A 25,488-nucleotide genomic window follows, 5' to 3' on the forward strand; every position below is an offset into this window, starting at 1 on the left:
TAATGAAAACCAACTTATTTTTGCAGATTCTTTTTTCATGTGTTTAGCCCTTTCCTTTAGATTTTTTCATAATTCATTTTGCAATTTTCTAATTTTAAAGGTGTATTCATTTAAGAAAAAAATCCAAGTTCGAGATCTAATTGTAAAATGTTTCCAAATAAATCTGCTTGCAAAATAGTTAGTTTTACAGATTAACAGAAATAAAAAGTGAAGGCAGTTTTGACAACAAACACTTTTAACTCTCAGATGCTTTAATAGATTTTCTGTAAATAATAACAAGATAGTTAGCCAGTAAAAAATAAATTAATAAAATATATTCTGTGCATTTCAAAATTCCTATGTATACAGCAGTTGAAACAAGATAATTTTTAAACATAGGCAGCCCGCCTATGCAAAATTTGATTGTCATTTAAGGGTTTTATAAAGTGCACCATAATTATTTTGCAGGAATAGATCCGTAAAAAAATCCATCTTCCTTTTTTAAATTCATTTCACTTTCAGTTCACAGTCATTTTTTCCTAAAACTAAAAGATATTTAGATCTAGAAGTTACTGACATAATAAAGGTGCAATATAAAACATCATTTGGAAAATATAGAATAACAATTATACACATTCATTGTAAAATAAAGTGTTTGGACAATAAAATATTACTGAACGCAGACATATCTATTATAATAACATAGTACAACTTTTTTTACCCCAAAGATTGAGCAAAAAGATTTTTTCAATAACAAATGTAAAATAGCAGATATATATTTATCTTTGATAATTCTGACAATAATGAAAATATAAACTGAAGGTTTAAAATTCACACTGTAAAAAAACTACATAAACCTCACTGACAATTATTGGAAAAATTAATCAAAAGCTAGTTTTTTTTCCAATACTTAAAACAAAATCCATCTTTTCAATGTATTTCTGATTCAATGCTTTAAATCTAAGCTCTTATTTATTTGAAGAAAAAATTACATAGCACTTATTATAAATACATAAAAATATTCATAGCAAATCAAAAATTCATTTACACCTTCCTAAAAGTACTGTAACTTATTCCTTATTCCAAATTTGTGTTTTATATAATAGCATTTTGACAAAATTGGCACACTTTGATTTTATCTTTAATACAACAAATCTGCACTAAAAATTATTTTTCTCAAATTGTAAATAAGGAACAATAATCAAGAGCTGTTTATCTAGAGGTCTTTGAATTAACTTTTTATAAGTGGTTGGGCCTAGAACATGATATGTAAGGTAAAGAATTCTAATAGAAGTGGGGAGTCTGAAAAAGTGTCTCAAAAGATAAGCGGTACTTTCTTCTTGAAAACCCATAACCAGATAAACTGTTTTCAACATGGAAAAATAAATTATTCTGTAGTTTATCAAAGCCTTCCAAATCCATATAAAAGACATATCAATACGACATTTGGAAATACAGAAACAAGTAAATAAAAAAGAAAACATTACAAAGAAAAAGACTGTTATAGAATAAGAGACTTTTGATTAAAAATAGGTCCTGCTGGGTCAATTTCCCCAAAAATGTTATGAGGAAAACTAATTATCAGTGGTGAACATATCAGTTAGCATTTTAGGCAAAAGATTTTTTGTGAAAAGAGTACCTGGTCATTGGGTGTTATAGATTGTTTACCGAACCAATACTTAATTGATAAATTAATACTGTAATCAGTCTTTACTAATCACTTTTAAATAAGATACAGGTTCTATTCTTTACAACACTGTGATTGTAGATTTTTTTATAAGATTGTTGTAATTTCTTCTTGAAAATTGTTTAATAGTATTTCCTCTAGAGAATGATATAAGCTAATACTTATTGATGAAAAAAATCTCTGACAAATATTTTGTTCTAATAAATTCTACATAATGCATCAAGGTGGATGGAAAGACATGTAAAAATACAAACACAATAAAATATCACAGATTCAACTGTAAAAATAAACTTAAACTTCTAAACAGTAAGTTATATCACACAATTAACACTTGAAAGATAAAATCATAACTTAAATAAGCACATTTACATCTGACAGAAATGAGACTGTCATATCAAGTAAGCTATCATATCCAATAGATTTCATTTGAACACATACATTCTACATTACAATAAAAGGTCAGTCTCAATAATTCTAAACAATACCACTCGAAAAATCTTAAACCAGATACAAAAGAATACCTTCAAGGAAAAGAGTCCTGCAAATGTACATATTCAACAGTCTTGTTAAAAAAATAAATACTGGTAAGCACAGAAATATCTAATAAAAAAAATGAAACTGATATCTTGTCATCATCTTAACACTGACTGGTATTATAAAGTGTAAATCCAATACAAAAAGTAATGCAGTTCCAAAAAGTATTTCAAAAAGCTATAGTATAAAAGCTATTAATTACATAAATATCAACTTGTACAAAATGTAATGTAACAATCAAGAATTAAAACTACAGTTCAAAGGTTAAAAATCATTTTTCTAGACAACGAATAATATTTGATATAAAATGTAATAATAAAGTAGTGTTTCCTAGAAATTTAATGTGCCAGTTTTTTTGGGCAACACAATTTTCTCAATTCAAACTCAATATTTCTGTGATAAGTTAAAAAGATTATTACAATGTTATGAACTTTTTCTGAAGGAAGAGAAATGAATACCATATAAGGAGTTATCTCTACCCTAATTTTTGCATGAAATTACTGATCCTTACCCTTAAAATGAAAAAAAAAATTGAATGAATGTAAATACAATAAATTACGATAAAAATTCTTCCAATCAAACTAAATGAACATATTAAATGCATTTAAGATAGACTGACCCAAAATTAAAAGACAACAATTGTATCTTAGATACAATGAATGAGAGTCAAAGTCTAATTTTACAAAATATTGGCCACAGTTATTTTTGAGAAACAATGGATTTTTTAAATGGTTTCCGGTGTACATAATCTTTTATAAAAAAATTTTTTTTCTGTATTATGTGGAAAGCATGATTTTTTATTAATGTTGATGAGTTGATATTCACTTTCTACCACGTTCCTGTCTGATTTTTATATAATTATTACAACTCAAAATAGTTCAAAATATATAAAACAGGAAATCAGTGATATTTTCAATAAACATATTAAATCAATAATTCTTAAGCAATGATTGATGACAAATATTTGTTAATAAATTGTTGAACAAGAAATTGAAATGAGGATTATACAAGGTGGATTGGTGCTCAGATGAAACAAAATAACACTAATCAAATGTAACATACTCCAATTTAAACAGAGGAAATTAGATACTTCTAGGCTTTGTGTATATTTCTTTGTATTTGACTAAAAAGGTATATTAAAAGCATGATAAATTTCATGTGATTTAAAAAAAAAAAAAATACATTTCAACATTTCAAGGTTTTAAAATCTCATTTCAAATAGTTCATTGAAATAAATACTCATATCAATAGTGCATTGATAGTTAGGTTATTGTTTATTTTGCCTTGCGATGCTGATTTTCCCATTCTAACTGTTTCTGTCTTTCCCTGTCTCTTTCTTTAGATGCTTCCTATAATACAAGAAAAAGAAAGCTTTAGTTTTACAAAAATCAATTTCAAAATTATCCTCTAAACTTTGTAAATGTTTCTGTTGGCAAGAAACTTGATTAAACACATAATATTTCCTGGTTTTATATTTCTTAATCAAGGTGAAAGTCATTGTGGATAAAAAAATCAAAAATAATGGCCATAAAAATCATATTTAACAAATTTGCACAGTAGGTTGCAGAATTTACAATTTTTCACTTTAACTTTTAGTTAACAATCATTGATTTCACAATTATATGTAAATTTGTAACATGGCAATTTACTTCATATTTTATACTCTCCCATTAAAATAATCAAAGTGGTGATGACCACTGAGGGTTGATTGATTGTTGGTTGCTTAATGTCCAGTGGCAAATATTTCATGTATGTCCAGGATGAGACCAAATTGACAATAAATACAATAGGTATGTCCTGTAAAAGAGGCTGTCCGGGATAAAGGTCAGGAAATTTGGACTGCCACTAGAAAATGAGGGTATATTGGATAGGGACCAAAATTTTGCCTTGCAATAGGCCACCTACAGACCCCTGAAAGAGTTGTTGGAAGGGTTCTTAATGTGTAGAGAGCATGGCACACTCTCTACACGAGGCATAGATTTAGCGTCCCCATTCTGACCAGACATGGCTGCATACTTGTACATCCCGCACAGCCAAACGGACGCCCCACTTTGGCAAGGATTTTACTGCCGGTCGCAAGAAGACCAAGAGTGACCATATTACAATTCCTCAGTCACACTGAGGGGTAAAGATTGCAATGTGAACAGCATTGTATTGGTACAAATTTAGGCAATAATTTGAAATGAGGTTTAGGCAATATTTTAAATTAGAGTTTGTCCATTATTGGCTTCAGACCACAATTAATTCCCTTTGTACATGGTCTACATATATAGTTCCTAAGTATTATAAGGGGTATTTTTCTTCCTGATTTTTCTAGCTACTGTTTTCTTTGAAAAGTTAACTTTTTAAGTAGTACTAAGAGTTATATATACATGTATATTGAAATTAGTAAAACATGTGGAAAAAATTGATTGTCTAAATGAAAGTAGGGTAGAAAGTAGCCATCAGCATTTATTCAAGACTTAACTTCTACCCTTTGGATGTTTACTTAAGAATTGAATGCTTCTTTTTGTAAATTCATTGGGGTGTAAAAGCTTTCGCGCTTCATTCTAAAAATGTGCGCACTGTCAACGCTTTTACAACTCTATGAAATTACAAAAAGAAGCAATCAATATTTATAATTACATTTTTTTAGCTAGGATCATGCAATTAGGATTTCTAAGTTTTTCTTTAATTTACCTGTGCACTTTATTGTGGGACCTTGTGTCATCATGAATGTTACATTTCATTGTGTAATGAATGTTAATTTCAGAAGGATGCGAGATTGCTGTTAGCCAATCAAAATAACGGATCATAATGAAACATACATGTAATGTAATTATATAGCTCTCAAGAGAGAAAGCAGCATTGAATGTTGCTGGGACATGCATATTTTATTTGAAAAATAATGGTCTATAAGCAGGTGAATTTTTATTTCACATTTGGACTGGTGCAATTTTTTAATTCAATTTGACTTCACAAAAAGCCTTAGCAACAATGGTAGAAATAATTGGGATCTGAGGCCAATTGTATGTAGAACAGATATATTCATACTACAAGCACGATTTCTGCAACTTGTGTAATTTTGAATAAATGGTTTTCTTGATCAAGTATGATTATACACATACACACTATTTTGAAATTTGAAAATCTGAGTATAAATTGTTTATAAATTGCTTAACATGGACATGGATAGGTTCTGAAGCATGGTCACCTCTCTGTGCTACCTTAGGTATTGCAGAGATGAGGCCTGTAATAAAGCTAATTATAGCTTGACAGTAGGATTTTGAATGCAAGCTTAACTGTCAAAAAATATTTTTTTTACCTCTTCTTTCATTTTATTGACCATGTAATCGACATTTTTCACCAGTTCCTGCAGTTTGACTTCTTGTGAATCCTCCTCGTTCTGCAAACTTAAAGCTTGGTTTAGTGGGAAGAAGTCAAAATTAGCTTCTTGAAGCTGAAAATTCAAGAAAGCATTTTAATACCTAATCTTAAAATAAACCATGAATGATGGAAAAACAACTTTTTGTTGTTGTTGGTCATATGACAAATTTTATACATGCACAAGTAAGTCTTGCTTTATAAGTAAATAATTTAAATAGTAGTTCTTGAAAAATGATATTTTCTTTTATTCTAGAAAGTTGTTTAATGATAAGTAAACTGAGGTTACATAGGGGCATATGTGAAAGGAAGAAAAAAGTGATTTCAAAAGAAGAACTATTTTTACACTTGAATTTTAAGAGTGAATTTCCCAACACTTCAACAAAATATCAAGGATAACAGCTTTCTTTACAAAGACTCATAGAATAAAAAAGCTTAAACATAAATACTGTGAATTCATTTTTTTCTTTAAATCAATTTTTGTAGTTGCTTTTTTAAGGGTTTCTTTGGTTGATTCATTATTTTCCTTGATCAATAAAAAAATTGTAATTTATGGTTTATGCCTTCACTGAAATCCACAAAAATTGATATCTCGTGAACTCGTGAATATTAACGAATTCACAGTATTCTTTTATAATACTTTGTCATGCAATTGACAAAATATAATAAAAAAACATTCATCATGTCCTGTTCAGGAAATTTGTATTTCCTATTTTTCAAATATCTGATTGGATTGGCTAATAAAAACATTTCCCTATCATTGTCAAGTAAAATAGTAGATCATCTATTACCTACTACAGCATCATTCATCTTATCAAACCTCATTTTCATATTTGCAAGTACATTCAGAGTCTGAAGTAAGACCTGAGCTGCGTCAGATAGAAATCAACCTTATGCAAATGAATATCAATACATCTGTTTAGTTATTTCGGGTTGAAAAAATCTCTATACAAAGTCTGTAACGTCACGGTACCCAATTTGCACCTATTCAACATAAACAGCTGAGAAATTCTTAAAAGTTTTCTTTGAGACTAAACAATTTGTATTTTAGTTATTTGACATTATACACGTCTTACAAAATAAGTGAAAATATTCAAATATACACTAAACGTTCACAGTTTATATCAACAAATGAAGCTTTCACTGGAAAAGAAAAATGTATGAAAACGCCGCCATGCGACGTTCACAAAAAGTCATCTTTTAAAAATGAACAAAAAAAATATGTTACAAGCATCCATTTTTAGAAAAAATGAATAGTGAGCATGAACTAATGTCAAATTGTTCTAAATATTTGAAAAAATAAAACAAAACATCTGTTATTTGATTTTTAATGATGTAAATTTAAGCATGGATGCAATTTGGGTACTCCTCATTACGGAATCATGGATAGTTTGGAGGTCGATTCAAACCCATTTTTCTATGTCTCAATAGGGATTAAAAATCAAATTGGTGTACCTATATAACAAAGAAGGATACGGCTACAAAATAAACACAGAATGGAAATTTTTGTCTTTATCATAAAAAAACTTAGGTGAAAAAACTGTCAAAATAGGTGCAATTTGGGTACCGTCAAGTTAACTGTTTGAAAATTGAGTTGATATAAGAACCCTACAAAACAGACCATAATTCATCTTTTATTTTATATCTGAATGTTCCAAAATCAATCAAAGTCTTATACATGTACATGTATACCTGCACTTGCATAAGGTCGATTTATATCCAACGCAGCTCATATATTAATATATGGCTTTATAACTGTTTTGATCTGAGCGTCACTGATGAGTCTTATGTAGACGAAACGCGCGTCTGGCGTATTAAATTATAATCCTGGTACCTTTGATAACTTTTTAATGCTGACAGAAAATATGCACTTTACTTTTGTCTTTCATTAAAAACTTTGTCTTACTTCAAAACTTTGTTTTGCATTCAAATGAAGGCAGAATAGAAATCACATGTGTGTTTGTAATTTATAGTTCATTAAAGTTAAGTCTACTTACTAATTTGTACACGTATAATTCTAAGGCTGAGTAGTCATTGACTCTGGTATTGTCCAAGTGAAGGAAGAAAAACAGATAGGCCCACTGATTATGCTCTTCTTTCACATGTTTCTCAAAACCCTGTAAATATAAACACTTCACATTATTCATTTCTGAAAATATGCTTTATAATATGCTAGTATAGCAATGAGATTGTGACCAGTATTGATATGGATAAAAATCATCATATACGGCCATTAACTCCTATAAAAGTCAATTGTCAAGATAGGTTGTGTTGACTTCCTAGTAGATTTTGACTTGCTGTTCATTTCTGTTGTTCATATTTTCTCTCTATCTATTTCGGTTTTAACAACAATAGTCAAAAACACAAAACAATCCTCATTGTAGGGCAATAACTTCAATATGGAATTGTCATGTCAATGTATATGAAGATTTTATTTTGCTGATCATTTTAGCTCTTTACAGTTTCTCTTTAAATGTTATAATTTTCGGGTAATGGCCAGAAACCCCTAAAAAGGGTCAAAATGTCATGGCAAAAACTCCTATAAGGTGTCAATTAACCTTTTTTTTTATATCATTTTTGCTGTTGATATTTTCTCTCTTTGTCTGTTATAGTTTTCAAGATAATTGCCAAACATTTAGGGAAAAATTGGCACTGAAGGGCAATAGTTCCAATAAGGAGTCTTCGGATAATTTGTGCCATATCAACTTATTTGTAGACCTTGTATAGAATATCATGTTTGCAATTTGCATTTTTCATCCACTCCTAAAGTTTTCAAGAAAATCACCAAAAACTATGAATTTTGCTAATTGTTTAATAACTCCAAAATGAATTGCTTGATTAAAAAAAAAAATCTGGTAGTTAAATTTAAACTGTATATCCTTTCTGTCCAGTTATATTTGCTCTGACTACTTTAATTATCAAGATATAGGCAAACAACTGTAGTTTTACCCTAATGTTCTATTTATAGTACCAGGGGTTTTATTGACAAAACTTTTGACACTAAATACCCTAAATTTGTGTCCCTATCCATTCAGTGGTTTCTGGTAAGAATCTTTTAAAAAACTTAACAAACAAAAAAAAAACACCAAGTGATGACAATAGCTCACATTGACTCTCAGTCCAGGTGAGATAAAAATGGTTGATCAATGTATATTTAGATGCTTGTGACTATTACACAAGTTTACTGGGGGTACTTTTTTTTACAACAATATTGCACACACTGTTAACAGTGTTGCTTCACTGGTACAGCTATCTCCTTGAAGATCCCTGTTTATTAGTTCCAGAAGACCAGGGAATCTACAGGTCAAACAACTGCTATTGACTTGTTAATCGTTTACAAACTATTTTTTAAGAAGATGTCATTATTTGTTTTGAATAACATTACAAAAAAGCTACAAAAAGAGTTCACTTTTCAAACATGTTTATGTAAATCTTTCTTTAGTAAGAAGCTAAATAGAATTCTTGAGGAAAATTTGCATATGTATAATATTTGCAAAGTAATAAAAATAGATGTTTTTTTGTGTTATTGGTTTGCTGTCATATTGACATATCCCCAATATTATCCTTTTATTCAGTTGAATCAACTATCAACATTTTATTAAATACTTGCCCCACTGAGCTGTCTCTCAAAATCATAACTCTCTCTACTACAGATAAAACAGTTGTTCATCATATCTTTGTCAATTTCCCACTATAAAACAACAAATACAATGCATCAATTTTTAAATTGTATAAACAAATTTACATTACTAATATTTTCATCAGTACCATAGCTATATCATTATCTCCTAAATGAAATGACTAAAGAACAAAGTCTGTTTCCTCAGTTATTCTAACCATTCATTTAAAGTCAAATTCTTATCTTAGCTTTATTAGTAAACACTACTTACGATTTAAAAAAAAGTAATGTTTTGGTCATGCAAGCTTTTAACAAAACCATTTAATCTTTAATAAAAAATGGTATATATGTGCCAGTCTTGTACAATATGCAATTGAATTTCCTAGGCAAAACTAGGCACAGCAGATGGAAAATGCAGTGGCTTACATAAGGTTTGATTAATTGATCAATTGATTGTTTGGTGGAGGAAGCCGGAGTGCCCAGAGAGAACCACTGACCTTCGGTAGGAAAACTGACAATCCTAGTCAATTAAGATTGGAGTCTAGTGCACCTGCCACGTGCTGGATTTGAACTCACAGCCTCAGTGTTTAGAGGCCAGTGACACATTAATTTGTCTAATAAGACCACTCTGCCACCAATGCCCCTCATAGGGTTTGAAACCCAGATCTTTATTCATACCTTGGAATCTCTGAGCTGGGAGAAAGTATCAACAATGATACCAAAGATGATGTTCAATCCAATGGTGGTCACTATGATGAAGAAGGAAAGATCCACTGACATCAATATCAGATGTTCCTTAAAGTTGGTGTTCCAATCCTCCATGTTACCTTCAAATGACTGAAATATAAATTAATTAAAATTAATCAATATCAGATGTCCTTAAAGTTGGTGTTCTTATTCCCCCTTGTTACCTTCAAATGACTAAAATTTAAAACAATAAGAATCAATCAATATCAGATGTTCCTTAAAGTTGGTGTTCCAATCCCCATGTAACGTTCAAATGACTTAAATATAAATCAATCGAGCAAAGTGCTTGTGAGCACTGAAGGGTAAAAATTGCTTTCATTTTCCAATTTTGTGAATAATAGAATCGATCAATACAAGATGTTCCTTAAAGATTGTGTGTCAGTCCCCCAAATTGCCTTCAAATGACTGAAATATAAATGAATCATCTCAGATGTTCTTAGAAGCTTGTGTTCTTAACTGTCCATATTACCTTAAAAAAATGGCAAAACCAAAATATGGCAATATATTACTGAAATTAAATGCTTGTGATTGTGACTTCATATTGCAGTTTCCAAAACTCACATTTTATCTAATCATGCTTATTTCAATAAAAAGTTATTAATCAAATTTGTATAAGTACTTACAGTGTACAGCGAGTCCACAAAACCATGATGTAAAACAGTAATAAAACATTCGTACACAGTGGTACAATCTCTGCCTCTGGAGGCCTCTAGGAACCTTTCTCTCAGCACCGCAAATGACAGCAGGGCATAAATAAAGATAATCACCATTCCAAGCATGCCAACCAACAATAAGGATGTACCTATTTAACATAAAAACATATAAAAACATATAAATCTTATCTATCCTTTACATAGGAACAAAAGCTTTCAACAACAGCTTCTGCATTGCTAAAGCATTTAATATAAATACTGTGGATTCTCTGTGGGTACCAATTATTTGGAGTGAGGAAAACTAGTTATTTTGTGGTTTTGTCAAAGTCTGAATATATACAAGCCAAACATTTAATTGTAATGGGCAATGATGTGTCATGTACCTCACAATAATGGTGCTGATTGTCCATAAATAGGTTAGATATTCTGGGCTACAATAATGGTGCTGATTGGTCCATAAATAGGTTAGATATTCTGGGTAATGTCATGTGCTACAATAATGGTGCTGATTGGTCCATAAATAGGTTAGATATTCTGGGTAATGTCATGTACCTCATCAAGGAACTTTTCAAACATTTCATCTAATAAGAAACTATAAATGCCATGACATTTAGCAACATAAAAAGACTCAGATGTGCATGTTAACCCTAGATGTGTGTTAACAGCACATTACTTTAATTGAAAAGATATCAGAAAAACAGCTGTTGTTCCAATTACTATAACATTACACATTTTCATTGTAGACTTTTCTGTTAAGGGTATTCACTGATGATTAAATGATATGCATAAGATGTCATAGAAATATAATTCTTATATGATTTGCAAATCTATAAATACTTGAAACGGATTGGACAGTTATAATTTTTTCCCTTGGTTTACACTTCGATAAACCATGTTTCCGAAACTACTTTCATAACATTCACTGTGATCTATTCATGCGTGATACACATGCATGCAGTGATCCAATCTCCATTACTTGTACGTTTCAAATTCGGATAATATCTCAATAAAATGAAGTTTTTGAGGTAGTTGCTATTTCATTTTAGATTCTGTTGCATTTATAGAACATTTACGAATTTTAGAAAGTCAATATGGCCGCTAACTCCTTAGTAACGACATGTCAATTGTGCATTTGATGGTAAATAGTAGCCATTAAACAAACAAGAGTGCACACACTGAAATGTCTCGCCTTCTTTACTAATCATTGATATTATGTTGATAGTCCTAAATATAAAGTTTTATTACAACTGTCACATAAACTTAACATTAACCAAGTGAACTAAACATTGACCAATGAACCATGAAAATGAGGTCAAGGTCAGATGAACCATGCTAGGCAGGCATGTACAGCTGACAATTCTTCCATACAACAAATATAGTTGACCTATTGCTTATAGTTTAAGAAAAACAGACCAAAACACAAAAACTTAACACTGAGCAATGAACCTTGAAAATGAGGTCAAGGTCAAATAAAACCTGCATGACAGACATATAGATCATAAAATATTTCCATACACCAAATATAGTTGACCTATTGCTTATAGTTTAAGAAAAACAGACCAAAACACAAAAACTTAACACTGAGCAATGAACCTTGAAAATGAGGTCAAGGTCAAATAAAACCTGCGTGACTGACATATACATCATAAAATATTTCCATACACCAAATATAGTTGAACTATTGCATATAGTATTAGAAAAAAAGACCAAAACTCAAAAACTTAACTTTGACCACTGAACCAAGAAAATGAGGTCAAGGTCAGATGACACCTGCCAGCTAGACATGTACACCTTACAATCATTCAATACACCAAATATAGTAGACCTATTGCATACAGTATAAGAAAAACAGACCAAAACACAAAAACTTAACTATAACCACTGAACCATGAAAATGAGGTCAAGGTCAGATGACACCTGCCAGTTGGACATGTACACCTTACAGTCCTTCCATACACCGAATATACTAGACCTATTGCTTATAGTATCTGAGATATGGACTTGACCACCAAAACTTAACCTTGTTCACTGATCCATGAAATGAGGTCGAGGTCAAGTGAAAACTGTCTGACAGGCATGAGGACCTTGCAAGGTACGCACATACCAAATATAGTTATCCTATTACTTATAATAAGAGAGAATTTAACATTACAAAAAATCTGAACTTTTTTTTCAAGTAGTCACTGAACCATGAAAATGAGGTCAAGGACATTGGACATGTGACTGACGGAAACTTCGTAACATGAGGCATCCATATACAAAGTATGAAGCATCCAGATCTTCCACCTTCTAAAATATAAAGCTTTTAAGAAGTTAGCTAACGCCGCCGTCGCCGCCGCCGGATCACTATCCCTATGTCGAGCTTTCTGCGACAAAAGTCGCAGGCTCGACAAAAATCGTGAATGTTTGGCTTAAGAATTATAAGGATTAAACACATTTTTTCTAAGAGGTTATTGATGTGTAAACCAGGGCGATTAACTCACAAACTGAGTTAAGTTTGTGAGTAAATCGGGGGGATTAACTCACAAACTGAATAAAATTCAGACTTTTATGTTAAGTTTGTGAGTAAGCGCCCCGGTTTACACATCAATAACTTCTAGAAAAAATGTGTTTAATCCTATAATAACCAAATACTACCTAAAAAATACAAAAATAGAAAAATTACCAAATCTTTCATTTGCAATAAATGGCATATGAAAAATTTCCATTTCCTATATTTTCTGCATTTGTCTATCATACTAGTACTGTAGAATTAAGTGTTTCTCTGAACTTATAGTTATGGTATGCTCCTTTGTCCACTTTTTGTAATTCCACTGGTGAATATTACAATGAGGAGAGCTTAACCCTACCACAGATTTATCTACCTGTCTCAAGTCAGGAAACTCATCAGTCATTGTCTTTAGTTATATATTAATTATTTTCATGTTTTTTGTCTGTTAGGAAATATTGTGTAGATGGCAAAAAGCATTTCTAAAATTTATTCAAAACTTTCAAGACTGTGATGATTTAGAATGACAGACTGTATGGACATATGTCTGTTGTTGAAGACAGTATGTTTACCTCTAGATGTCTTTAGTTTTGTGTGATGTTAGATTGCTGTCTCATTGATCTATATCCTACATCTCTGATATATTTTAGGATCTTATCACTTACCTACTACTATCAATTTTTTGTATACATACCATTTGTTGTAACTGCTTGAATGACTCTTTTTAGCAGCTGATTTAATACAGCTATGTGCAACAGGTGGAAAGCAAAGAAATAGCCATAAAACGCTGTTCCCAAAACTGAGAATACTAGAAACACCTACAATGTAATAAATCAACATTGATTGCAATGAAATACTGTGATCTTCAACTCAAAGAATGCCTAAGTTATAGTGCTAACCATACCCATTCCCTTCATAATTCAAACTCATCATTATCCAGCTGCTGAACAAATATATAGTCAATCTGTTAAGCAGTACTAGAGAAATATGTGAGGAAAAGTTTTTCCAACATATTGAAAAGTTCAAAGTATCTGCAAACAGGAATTAGGTGTCTGACAGATATGAAAAGCGCTAATAGTTTACAACTCATCACTGTCAAGATGCTGACCAAGTATGAAGTCATTCTGTTCAATAGTAACTGTAGAAAGTGTCAGGAAATATTTATTTGGACAAACATACTTCCAAGAGTTTAAAGTAAAAGTTCCTTATAAACTTTAGATTGTTAATGTTCCATGTAAATAAGGCTAAGGTAAGATGAATTCTTTTTGACAGACATCCTCACCTTGCAATCATTCCATGCACTAAATATAGTTGTCCTATCTGAGAACCATGAAAACTTAACATTGACTAATGAACCATGAACATGAGGTCAAGGTCATATCAACTCTGCCAGACAGACATGTACACCTAACAATCATTCCAAACACCTTATACAGTTGACATATTGCTTGAAGTATCTGAGAAATGGACAAAACCATGAAACTCATATCCTTTCAATTATACCATACAAGTTTTACCTTTCATTTTGGAATTATGAAAACTTACCACATAGTAGATTGAATTAACACCATAGGCTTTGACCTCTAAGTAGGTGTAATCTTTTTTCTTTTCTAACCATGACATATCATCAGTATCATCATCATCATCATCTGTTTTAAACAACCTAACAGAAAAAAAGAGAAATTTATTTAGATATTTTATGGATTAAAGAACAAACATTTCATCGGTTAAGACCAAGGAAAAAATATCATATTTATGTGTGTTAGCAAGAAGAATAATGTTTGAACATACATAATTACACTAATACTTATAGTTTGCCTTTGGATCATCACTGTTTTTCCCATAGCTGTACCTACCAGGAATGGCTCTAGTATTATCAATATCCTTATAGATCTTTAAGTTATCAGCTTGATATATTATAGTGATAAATGTAGGAAAATTTCTTCATAGGTCAAAGAACAAACTTATAAATAAACACTTCATGCTTATTTCATTACCCTCAAAAATATCTTACTCTTGCAAATAGCACTTATTCAATACACAACCACAAAAAGGCAGATTCTATCTAAAAACAAGAATCATTGTTTTTGTGACTTTCAGTTTTCAACTTTCTGTTGTTTAATTGGATATCTATTTCCCTGTGGGTTGTCCCTATATACAAAAAAGTTTTTTTCATGTGTAATGTGTGAGCTCTACTAGCTTCCTTTTATTGTGTTATGTATTATCATGTGATAAAATGTATCTAACTACAGATCCTTGAAATGATGTATGACTGCATTTAATTATATGCCAGTTCCGGGGTTACAGTAGTTAGTTTAATCTGTCATGTTCCATCACCACATGACCAAAATGTAGGCATCCCCACTTCCAACATGTCGAGCTAACTGATGAAAAATTTGATCTTATACTGCACAAATTATTTGGGAAATTAAAATGTAATAAGTTGGTCACTCTCCCTTCAGTCATACGGGAATTAAGATTATGTACTTACGGAACATAAATTAATTCTAGACTACCCTGCAGAATGACAATTCTGAAAGTGCTTTAAACTTTAATAGAGCAGGGATGGTGCAACTTCTATCTGGTAAATGACGTCATAAAGGCTTGCAAAATTGACGATCTTTTCTGGTGAAAGACATGATTCCAGAAATAGCCTATTGGTGAACTGTAAGGCTAAATTTCACATAACTGCTCTTTGTTTTATTTGATGGAACAAAAAATATAGATGCTGCAAGTGACTGCAAATATCTGTAGAAACTTACCCTTGGATTGCTTTTATCACAGGGAACGTTGGATGGTTAGAAAGATAAAATGTTATTAATATACACAAACTTAAAAAGTTATGTATTCCTCCTAGAACATATATTACAATCTTCACTTCATCATGGGTGTATCTTGGAATAGCACTGAAATTGAAAATATATTTATATAAACCAAATCCTGGTTCTAATAAAAGGGTTTAAGTTTACAAGCTATATTGATTACATATTGGTATTCTAAAAACAGCTTCACCTTTAAATTCCTAATCAAAATATTATATATTAAAATATTTGTTCTTTGTTTGAGGTTCATTGACACTTTTATACATTTAAACATTGAAGTCTAGTTCATTTTATTGTGTTGTGAGGTTGTTGTCTCATTGAAATATACCACAAATCTCCTTTTATCATATATATATTTATTTATATATTCTATTCCAAGGCAATCCAATTAAATTGCGAAAACTAAACAACTATTACCACTATATTGAGTGTACCTGCTTTATCTTGCAGAATTCTAGGATAAACTTAAACATGTAAACTAGAGGCTCTCAAGAGCCTGTGTCGCTCACCTGTATCTACTGTGGTTTTGGAAATCATGTAAAATAAGGTTAAAATCATAAAAAATAGTATTAGATACCCCAATAATGATTGAGACCAAGTTTGGTTTAATTTGGCCCAGTAGTTAAATTAAAAGCAGGTCATCCCATTTTAGTCTTTCAATAGTTACTGAAGACCCCTTATCATTATTTAAATTAGTTTTCAAGTTGTGACCATTTGAAATTGTTTTTTTTACAATTTCCCCATAGACTTCTATAGTAAACCTCTATGTTCTATTTTTAGTCATGGTGGCCATCTTGGTTGATGGGCAGGGTCATCGGATACATTTTTTAAACTAGATATCCTAAGGATGATTTAGGCCAAGTTTGGTTCAATTTGGCCCAGTAGTTTCAGAAGAGAAGATTTTTGTAAAAGATTACAAAAATTTAAGAAAAATATTGAAAAATTGACTTTCACGGGCAATAACTCCTTATGGGGTCAATTGACAATTTTGGTCATATGTAGATCTTACTTTGCTGAACAATTTTGCTGTTTACAGTTTATCTCTATCTATTATAATATTCAAAATAATAACCAAAAACTGCAAAATTTCCTTAAAATTACCAATTCAGGGGCAGCAACCAAACAACGGGTTGTCTGATGCGTCTGAAAATTTCAGGGCAGATAGATCTTGACCTGATGAACATTTTTACCCTATTTGCTCTAAATGCTTTAATTTCAGAGATATAAGCCAAAAACTGCATTTTACTCCCATGTTCTATTTTTAGCCATGGTGGCCATCTTGGTTGATGGGTGGGGTCATTGGATACATTTTTTAAACTAAATACCCTATGGATGATTTAGGCCAAGTTTGGTTTTATCTTATATTCAGAAGTTAACTAAGTAAAAGATCTTTTTTGGGTCCATTTTCTATTTGTTTCTGTATTTAGTATGGTGATCTTGGGTTGATGTTGTAGAGAGTATTTTGCTTACGGTTAAAACTTTTAATGATCGCAGGAGTTGTTTTGTGCCTGGTCAAATTTCCCTTTTAGATTTATTTCATTTACAGCCAGAGATCATTAATTTGATGCTGAATTTTATTGAAAGTGGTCAATAGTCTTTAAATACTTTAACCCTTTCACCGATAGCTGCCCAGACAGAAGCTACTCTGAGACGACGGCTTCCCTGGCTACTATTACTCAAGTGGGAGATCTTCATAATAAATGTCAATAAAAACTTGTCTGTAGTATTTTGTGTCTTTATTTCATTCACTAACACCATGTTCACAGTTTTGTTCATGTTTTGATAATCTTTCTTCATAAAATATTCAAATTTTCAAATTTTCGGCATTATCTAGGTGAAATTCTCAAAATTCTACTTTTTGACCCAAAATCGTAATTTTTTAACCCAAAACGGCAAAATTTTGAAAAATTTAATGAGGCTGTACAAATTCCTTACAATGAACGATGTCCATTCCAAGTGTTTTGTACATAAAACGACATTTTATGTCAAAAAAGTATACTAGTTTGGCTTTAATTCTTCCATATTCTTTCAAAAAAAATGTTCCCTCATTTTAAATTCTCGTAAATTCCGTAAATTTCCTCTGATTTTGACACGGTTTTCAACAAACGGAAGCGCCATGTTTACACTTTCATCAACAAAGAAAGATAACTCGTGTTTGCACTGTTTTGAGCGGGAAATATAAAAGAGGTATTCCGATCCTGGTAAAACAAGACTCATCGTCAGCTGTCTGAAGCATGAATCCCGGTAAACCGGGACTCATCGGCGAAAGGGTTAAATAAAGTAAAATGGTAAAGATCGAGTCCGGTTAATATAAAGTCACTTAAATCGAGCTGTTTAACCATCCCATTTCAATTTCCAACTGTTACAGCAAACCATTTTTTGAACAGCTTATACAACAACATTGGTCCACAGATGTCTGATCTTTACTTTAATGTTCCTTTTGATGCTGTCTTAACAACATATGCCATATATCCAGTGTTTCTCTATCACTCACAAAATTTGATGCACACTTTTACAATCATTTACCTATATGAATCTGAAGCTCCAGTGGCTGTCAGAGGGTCTCTCCAGAAAATCATTACTAATACTGCTATTATAAAACTGATTAACACTGTTAGGTAATTCATAGGTATCCTACAATAGGAAAATTAAGTCATAGTTCAGTACCAAAGATATCAGCTTTATTTTTGTTTTATTAAACAGTTGTCAGATGATCCTATAAGAAAATGGTTGAATGCCTACCTTTGACATTAAATATACCAGTACTTATCATCTAAAAAGATCTTAATCATAAAAAAAGTTAAAAATGGTAAACTTATTTTATTATTGTATGAAATTAGAGTTAAAAAACAATGAGACTTCAACTCAAAGTAAAAGCTCTTTACTACAAGTTCAAGATGGCCTAATGCAGAAGTCTTTATTAGATGTCATTAATGCTACATCTGTAAATCTTTAGGGGAGCTACTTGGACCAATACAGCAAATATGATAAAAAGGATATGCATAATTTTATACAATAGCAGCATAATAAGCCTGTTAAAAGAACAAAGTGATCAGTGTTTCCTAAATGGTTATAGAATTTACTATGTTTTTTCCATCTTAATTGAAAAAGTAAAAAAAAAAACTTCTATTAACTTAAAAATAACCATTTTTTTTACCATAATTTGATGAACAGTCTGGCCAATGGATTAGCATGAATTTTTCTTTGATATTGAATATCATGAATAATATCACTAGCCCAGTCCATAAAATCTCGAATCTTATTACTTGGTGAAGATCGATCAACTTCATACTTGAACTTGTCTTTTATTTCATCTCTTAGCACATTCTGAAATATACAATTAAATTCTCAAAATATTCTAGCTTAAACCATAGATACACATACCAATATTTATTTCGTCTTGGATGTCCAGAGATCATTTTGTTTATTTAACTTGCTAATTTAACTTTATTACGGTCAGGTGACGACACAGATCTCATTAGGAGTTGTATCTATAACTATAATATTGTTTTGGATAGGAAGCTGGAGGATCACTGTGGATCAACTTTAACTCCAGAACTTAAAGAAACTTTTATTTGTGATGCACTCATATGAAAACTAACATAATGTTATATCAATGCTGTTTCTTTCTTTCAACAGAAAAATTACACAGTTTTTTACTATTCAAGTCACACAACTCTTGAACAACTGAAAATTGTCAAAATTAATAGGAGGTTATTTTTATTAGTTGCTTTGACAAAGGTCAGCAAGTTCAAAATAGAAAAATTGGGAAAAAATCCACAAACAATTCTTATATAGCAAGTTCACAACTTCAATATGTGTGCAATCTTTCTGTGAATTTTCAGGTTAATTACATGGTCCCACTTTTTACCCAACATCCCAATTTTATAGTCATATTTCATACAATTCATACAACTAAGTAAATAAAATTGTATTGATTAAAATAATTTCTATTTAATAGAAGCTAAGAAAACTTTGAAAAATGGTCTTTCGAACAAACAGACAGAGTGAAGCGAAGCAGTTATGAGACCTGCTGCCGCCATTGGTGACACAGGTTAAAACTGTATTTTATGAATAATTCAATCGATAAAAAATAAGAATTGGTATGATTGCCATTGAGACAACTAACCACCAGAAACCATAGGACGAAGATTTAAACAACTATTGATCACCATATAGCCTTCAACAATGAGTAAAATCCACGACATAGAAAGGCCTCATGGCAAGAAAAAATTTGAAAGAATTGAAAAGAAAACCTACAGCATGATAGTTTCTTTAAATGTTAGAATAGCTTCCAAATTAAGATTATTATAAAAACAAAAATGACTTGATTTTGTATCAGCCAAGTCACTTATCCTCCATATGCCAACTTTTTAAAATTATTTATGCATTTAAATCTCTTTAAGAAAATGTAAGAAAAATCAATCATATATATAAGTTTTATCTACTTCAATTTGACTGCAAATGATAAATCCATGATTGGCTATAATTGTTAAATTACCTTATCCTCAACTGGGAAATAAATTTTCTGTAGTACATCATTTTTGAGTATTTCTATTGAAAGAGTATTTTCACAGAAACTATCCCATGCCATTTCTTGTTCTGTGTCAGGTTTAATTAAAGCTGAAATAATCAAAATTATACAATTATAAAGTTATTAATAAATAGAAAATATCTAACTTTTGATTTTTGTATTCCACGATTATTTTGACATATTGTCGTATTTATTCACATAGAACACCACTTTGAATGCTATACACCTCTAAAACGAAGTTGGTGACCCTAATATTATTTTACACCATTAAAATGGAAATTTATATACCAAAAACACATAGTTTTTTAAGAAAAGTCTATGTACTTGAAATTTGAAATTTGATGATTTTAAGACAAATTTATGAACGTTTTTTGATGATTTTATGTGCTTTCTATACAAATGTTAACATATATTGAAAGAATTCAATTAGTAACAAGAAATGATTGTAACAGGATGCTGTTACGAAGTCTCCCAAACGAAGCTCCCATAATTCGTATTCCCAGGGTCGCCTGACATTGGGCAACGTCCAGTGAAAATTGGTTTGGTCCAGTAAAGTTATATGCATTAGTGATGCCTGGGGACTAACCTTGTATATCATTCAAATCATCTTGGCATGACAAACCAGAATATATATGGTTTAGGGGTGGGGATCTCGACCATTTACAAGATATTAGAACTTTCTCAAATGGCAGGGGGTGGGGATGACACCTGGGGACTAACCCTGTATATCATTCAAACCATCTAAGCATGACAAACTAGAATATATATGGTTTAGGGGTGGGGATCTTGACCACTTACAAGGTATTAGAACTTTCTTAAATGGCAGGGGGTGGGGGTGACCCCTGGGGACTAACCCTGTATAACATTTGATGTGCTTTATCAAGACAAACCAGAATATATATGGTTTAGGGGTGGGGATCTCGACCATTTACAAGATATTAGAACTTTCTCAAATGGCAGGGGGTCGGGATGACCCCTGGGGACTAACCCTGTATATCATTCAAACCATCTTAGCATGACAAACCAGAATATATATGGTTTAGGGGTGGGGATCTTGACCACTTACAAGGTATTAGAACTTTCTTAAATGGCAGTGGGTGGGGGTGACCCCTGGGGACTAACCCTGTATAACATTTGATGTGCTTTATCATGACAAACCAGAATATATATGGTTTAGGGGTGGGGATCTCGACCATTTACAAGATATTAGAACTTTCTCAAATGGCAGGGGGTCGGGATGACCCTGGGGGACTAACCCTGTATATCATTCAAACCATCTTAGCATGACAAACCAGAATATATATGGTTTAGGGGTGGGGATCTTGATCACTTACAAGGTATTAGAACTTTCTTAAATGGCAGTGGGTGGGGGTGACCCCTGGGGACTAACCCTGTATTTCATTTGATGTGCTTTATCATGACAAACCAGAATATATAAGGTTTAGGGGTGGGGATCTCGACCATTTACAAGATATTAGAACTTTCTCAAATGGCAGGGGGTCGGGATGACCCCGGGGGACTAACCCTGTATATCATTCAAACCATCTTAGCATGACAAACCAGAATATATATGGTTTAGGGGTGGGGATCTCGACCATTTACAAGATATTAGAACTTTCTCAAATGGCAGGGGGTCGGGATGACCCCGGGGGACTAACCCTGTATATCATTCAAACCATCTTAGCATGACAAACCAGAATATATATGGTTTAGGGGTGGGGATCTTGACCACTTACAAGGTATTAGAACTTTCTTAAATGGCAGGGGGTGGGGGTGACCCCTGGGGACTAACCCTGTATTTCATTTGATGTGCTTTATCATGACAAACCAGAATATATATGGTTTAGGGGTGGGGATCTCGACCATTTACAAGATATTAGAACTTTCTCAAATGGCAGGGGGTCGGGATGACCCCTGGGGACTAACCCTGTATATCATTCAAACCATCTTAGCATGACAAACCAGAATATATATGGTTTAGGGGTGGGGATCTCGACCATTTACAAGATATTAGAACTTTCTCAAATGGCAGGGGGTCGGGATGACCCCGGGGGACTAACCCTATATATCATTCAAACCATCTTAGCATGACAAACCAGAATATATATGGTTTAGGGGTGGGGATCTTGACCACTTACAAGGTATTAGAACTTTCTTAAATGGCAGGGGGTGGGGGTGACCCCTGGGGACTAACCCTGTATTTCATTTAATGGGCTTTATCATTTAGAACATTTTCAATTAAAAAGATTGTGTCTATCACAAACGGTTTTCAATTTATAATCATTTGAAAATTTTTAAAAATAAAATCCCATAGGGTTCTATAGTAAAACCCTCTTTTCTTTTTGCCCCTCAAAGTACCCCTTTATAAACCCCATTGCACAAACAAAACCCTGATTGCACCACTAGACATGTTAGTCTAACATATTGTGAAACCCTAAGTTAATCTGACAAGCGGTTTTGGAGAACGGGGGCGGACAAGTTCAAATTTAAAAGCGGCGGAAGAAGAAGAAGAAGAAGAAGAAGAAGAATAATAATAATAATAAGAACTGAGCAAAAACAATAAGTCTTCCCAAACTTCGTTTGGGAGACTTAATAATTCAGAAAATAAAAGAGATAAATGAATTATTTTTTGGATTTTCAGTTATAGTTCAACGAGCTCGAGTTGTATGCAAAATTTTTCCAAATCTGTGACTTAGCTTGTAACTGGACCTTAAGTGTTAAACAAATTGAAATAGTTTAATGCATGTAATGGTAATAAAGTGATTACATGAAAAAAGGTTAAAGGACAGTCTTTACATATTTGTCACATACATAAACTTCCAACAACAAAAATATCCAAAATGTATTCAAAATATATCTAAAATTATTGCCCTATTTCCTTGACATTAATCTTACTATCTTTGTTGACTGCTTCATCCAAATCACTCATACGACTCAGAATATGGTAGTAGGCAAATCCAACCTCACTAATCAGCTCTTTTAATTCTTCAAAGTCACAATCACTTTTCTATAAAATAATTACTGTATATTATAGAGCTGAGAATATGCTTAGAACAAGAACTGTTCATATTTCTAATTAAATCAATATAAGTCAGCAAATCACATAAATCACATAAATCACATAAATCAGTATCATGTTCATGTTTAAGGAATCCTACTGTTAATAATGATAAAGGTAGATAAAGGTTATTAAAAGCTAAACCTTGCCAAGCTGGTTTTTTTTAAAGATAGTGTTCTGAAAAATTAACTGATATAATTACATACAAAAAGATAGTAAGATGCCTTATTTTTAGAGTGAAAATCACATGTAATTTTTCTAACATTTTCACCATATAATTATTCATTAAGTATTATTATTGTTAATATTTGATGGACTACAACAATTATCACTATACAAGGCACACAGCTTTGAAATGATGCATGTAAAATGAAAACAACATGTGTCCGTGGACAGGGATACCCACCACGACTACACAAAGTAAGCTGGTACAGTTAAATGAGCCATTTGTAAAATATGTCTTAATCATGGGCATAACTCAGGATCTGTCATGTTCATCATAACGAAAATATACTTGTGTTAACTATATTTGTAGTTCCTAATGTAATGTTGGAAATATTTGGCAGGACAGTAGTCAAAAATTTGATTGAAACCCTAAATTGGGCCCTTTTTAATAATAGTAGCATACTTCAGAAGTTGCTTATATACAATACACCCAAAAGTGGACATGAGTCACATAACAGGACTTTCTTTAAACTTAATAAAAAATCAGATGGTTAATGCATTTGTACTGCATTATATCTATAACTAAAGGTCAATCAGCAATAAAAGAAATATATGGCGATCAAAATATTTTAAACGATACACTCCAAACACTTAAAATCAAATTATGACAGTATAACTAATGAAAAAGGTCACAATGACTTGTCTCTTAATAATGATTATATGTGAGTAAGATGAAAAAGATAGTATTTGTTAAATGTTGAAAATGAATCAGTAAGAATTAGGCAGTAAATAGTAAATGTTTGTCCTCCTTGCATATCACAGAAATAAAGAAGAAACAAAGCACTGTTACAAGACAAACTTTAGGGCTAGAAGGGACTGACTTAACATAATTTAATAACAATTTTAAGCTATTTCTGTTCACTAATGAGTTATTGTACATGTATTACATTCTGCAATGAAATGTACTGCAGCATGCCTTTTTTTGGGGATCACAACATAATCAATCGAAAAGTACAATTTGTTATCGTATATTTAAAATAAAATAATGCCCTTAACTATTTTACCATAATTCAATGAAAAAACAATCACATACCAGTAATTATATAAATTTGCATTAGCAGTTGTCCTATTTCAGGTGTCAAAATAGTATTTACTTGAGATTTTTACCAGTTATCCCCATTTAAAACAACAAAGACCTTTATTAAACAAGGCTTCTTCAATAAGACAACAAAAACCACACAAAATCAAAAACCCATATTTAGCATATCTCACAGGTTGAAAAAAAAACCATGAATCTTATAAATGTACTCAAAACATTTTAGTTGAACTACTTGTTTAAAATCATATCTACCAATGAAAATTATTCATCGTATAAAATACTAATTTCACTCAGAAAGAACAATGCTTTAGGTTAGTTGTCATTAGTAGATTTGTTAATTGGAATTCTGGGAAAATTAAAGCCACAGCCAAAACAAGTGTCTCAAAAATAGTATTATTCCAAACAAACAACCTTCTTAAGTAAAACTATCAATACTATTCACATTAGAATGTGGTTGAAATGTGAATTCTATGTGAAAATTATAAGTTTTTCCATCATTTTGTCATAAATAATATCTGTAAGAAAGTTGTTTGTTAGTCAACTGTTTAGAAAATATGAGAACATTAAAGAAATCAACCCTCTTTTGTACAAAAAGTTCTAGTCCAGCACCATTCAAACCAGGTGTTTTTAAGTAATGGTAATATATCTAAAAGTATCAAAATATTCTGACTAAAAATCACTTTTTGTACAAAGATTTTTTTTTCTATTGTTCACCGATTTCTAAAACAGCTGTTGAGGGA

At 31.5% G+C, this 25,488-nt stretch overlaps 1 protein-coding gene across 15 annotated transcripts in view; it reads right to left on the bottom strand.

Moving 5' to 3' along the window:
* Positions 1–233: 233 nt before the first annotated feature.
* Positions 234–25,488, bottom strand: part of LOC127737328 (inositol 1,4,5-trisphosphate receptor type 3-like) — a 178,312-nt gene continuing 153,057 nt past the window's right edge. For all 15 annotated transcript variants that reach the window (XM_052247929.1, XM_052247920.1, XM_052247925.1 and 12 more), the window contains 13 exons: positions 23,322–23,433; positions 20,394–20,515; positions 19,050–19,219; positions 18,419–18,526; positions 15,833–15,976; positions 14,616–14,733; positions 13,765–13,888; positions 10,553–10,731; positions 9,861–10,019; positions 9,174–9,254; positions 7,561–7,680; positions 5,505–5,639; positions 234–3,549 (listed from right to left, as the gene is read on the bottom strand). In XM_052247929.1, coding sequence (XP_052103889.1) covers positions 3,475–3,549; positions 5,505–5,639; positions 7,561–7,680; positions 9,174–9,254; positions 9,861–10,019; positions 10,553–10,731; positions 13,765–13,888; positions 14,616–14,733; positions 15,833–15,976; positions 18,419–18,526; positions 19,050–19,219; positions 20,394–20,515; positions 23,322–23,433 — 1,647 coding nt within the window. In that variant the 3' untranslated portion in view covers positions 234–3,474. The remainder of the gene's footprint in view (positions 3,550–5,504; positions 5,640–7,560; positions 7,681–9,173; positions 9,255–9,860; positions 10,020–10,552; positions 10,732–13,764; positions 13,889–14,615; positions 14,734–15,832; positions 15,977–18,418; positions 18,527–19,049; positions 19,220–20,393; positions 20,516–23,321; positions 23,434–25,488) is intronic.

This window comes from Mytilus californianus, unplaced genomic scaffold, assembly GCF_021869535.1.
Source record: "Mytilus californianus isolate M0D057914Y unplaced genomic scaffold, xbMytCali1.0.p SCAF_4, whole genome shotgun sequence".
Lineage (NCBI taxonomy): Eukaryota > Metazoa > Mollusca > Bivalvia > Mytilida > Mytilidae > Mytilus > Mytilus californianus.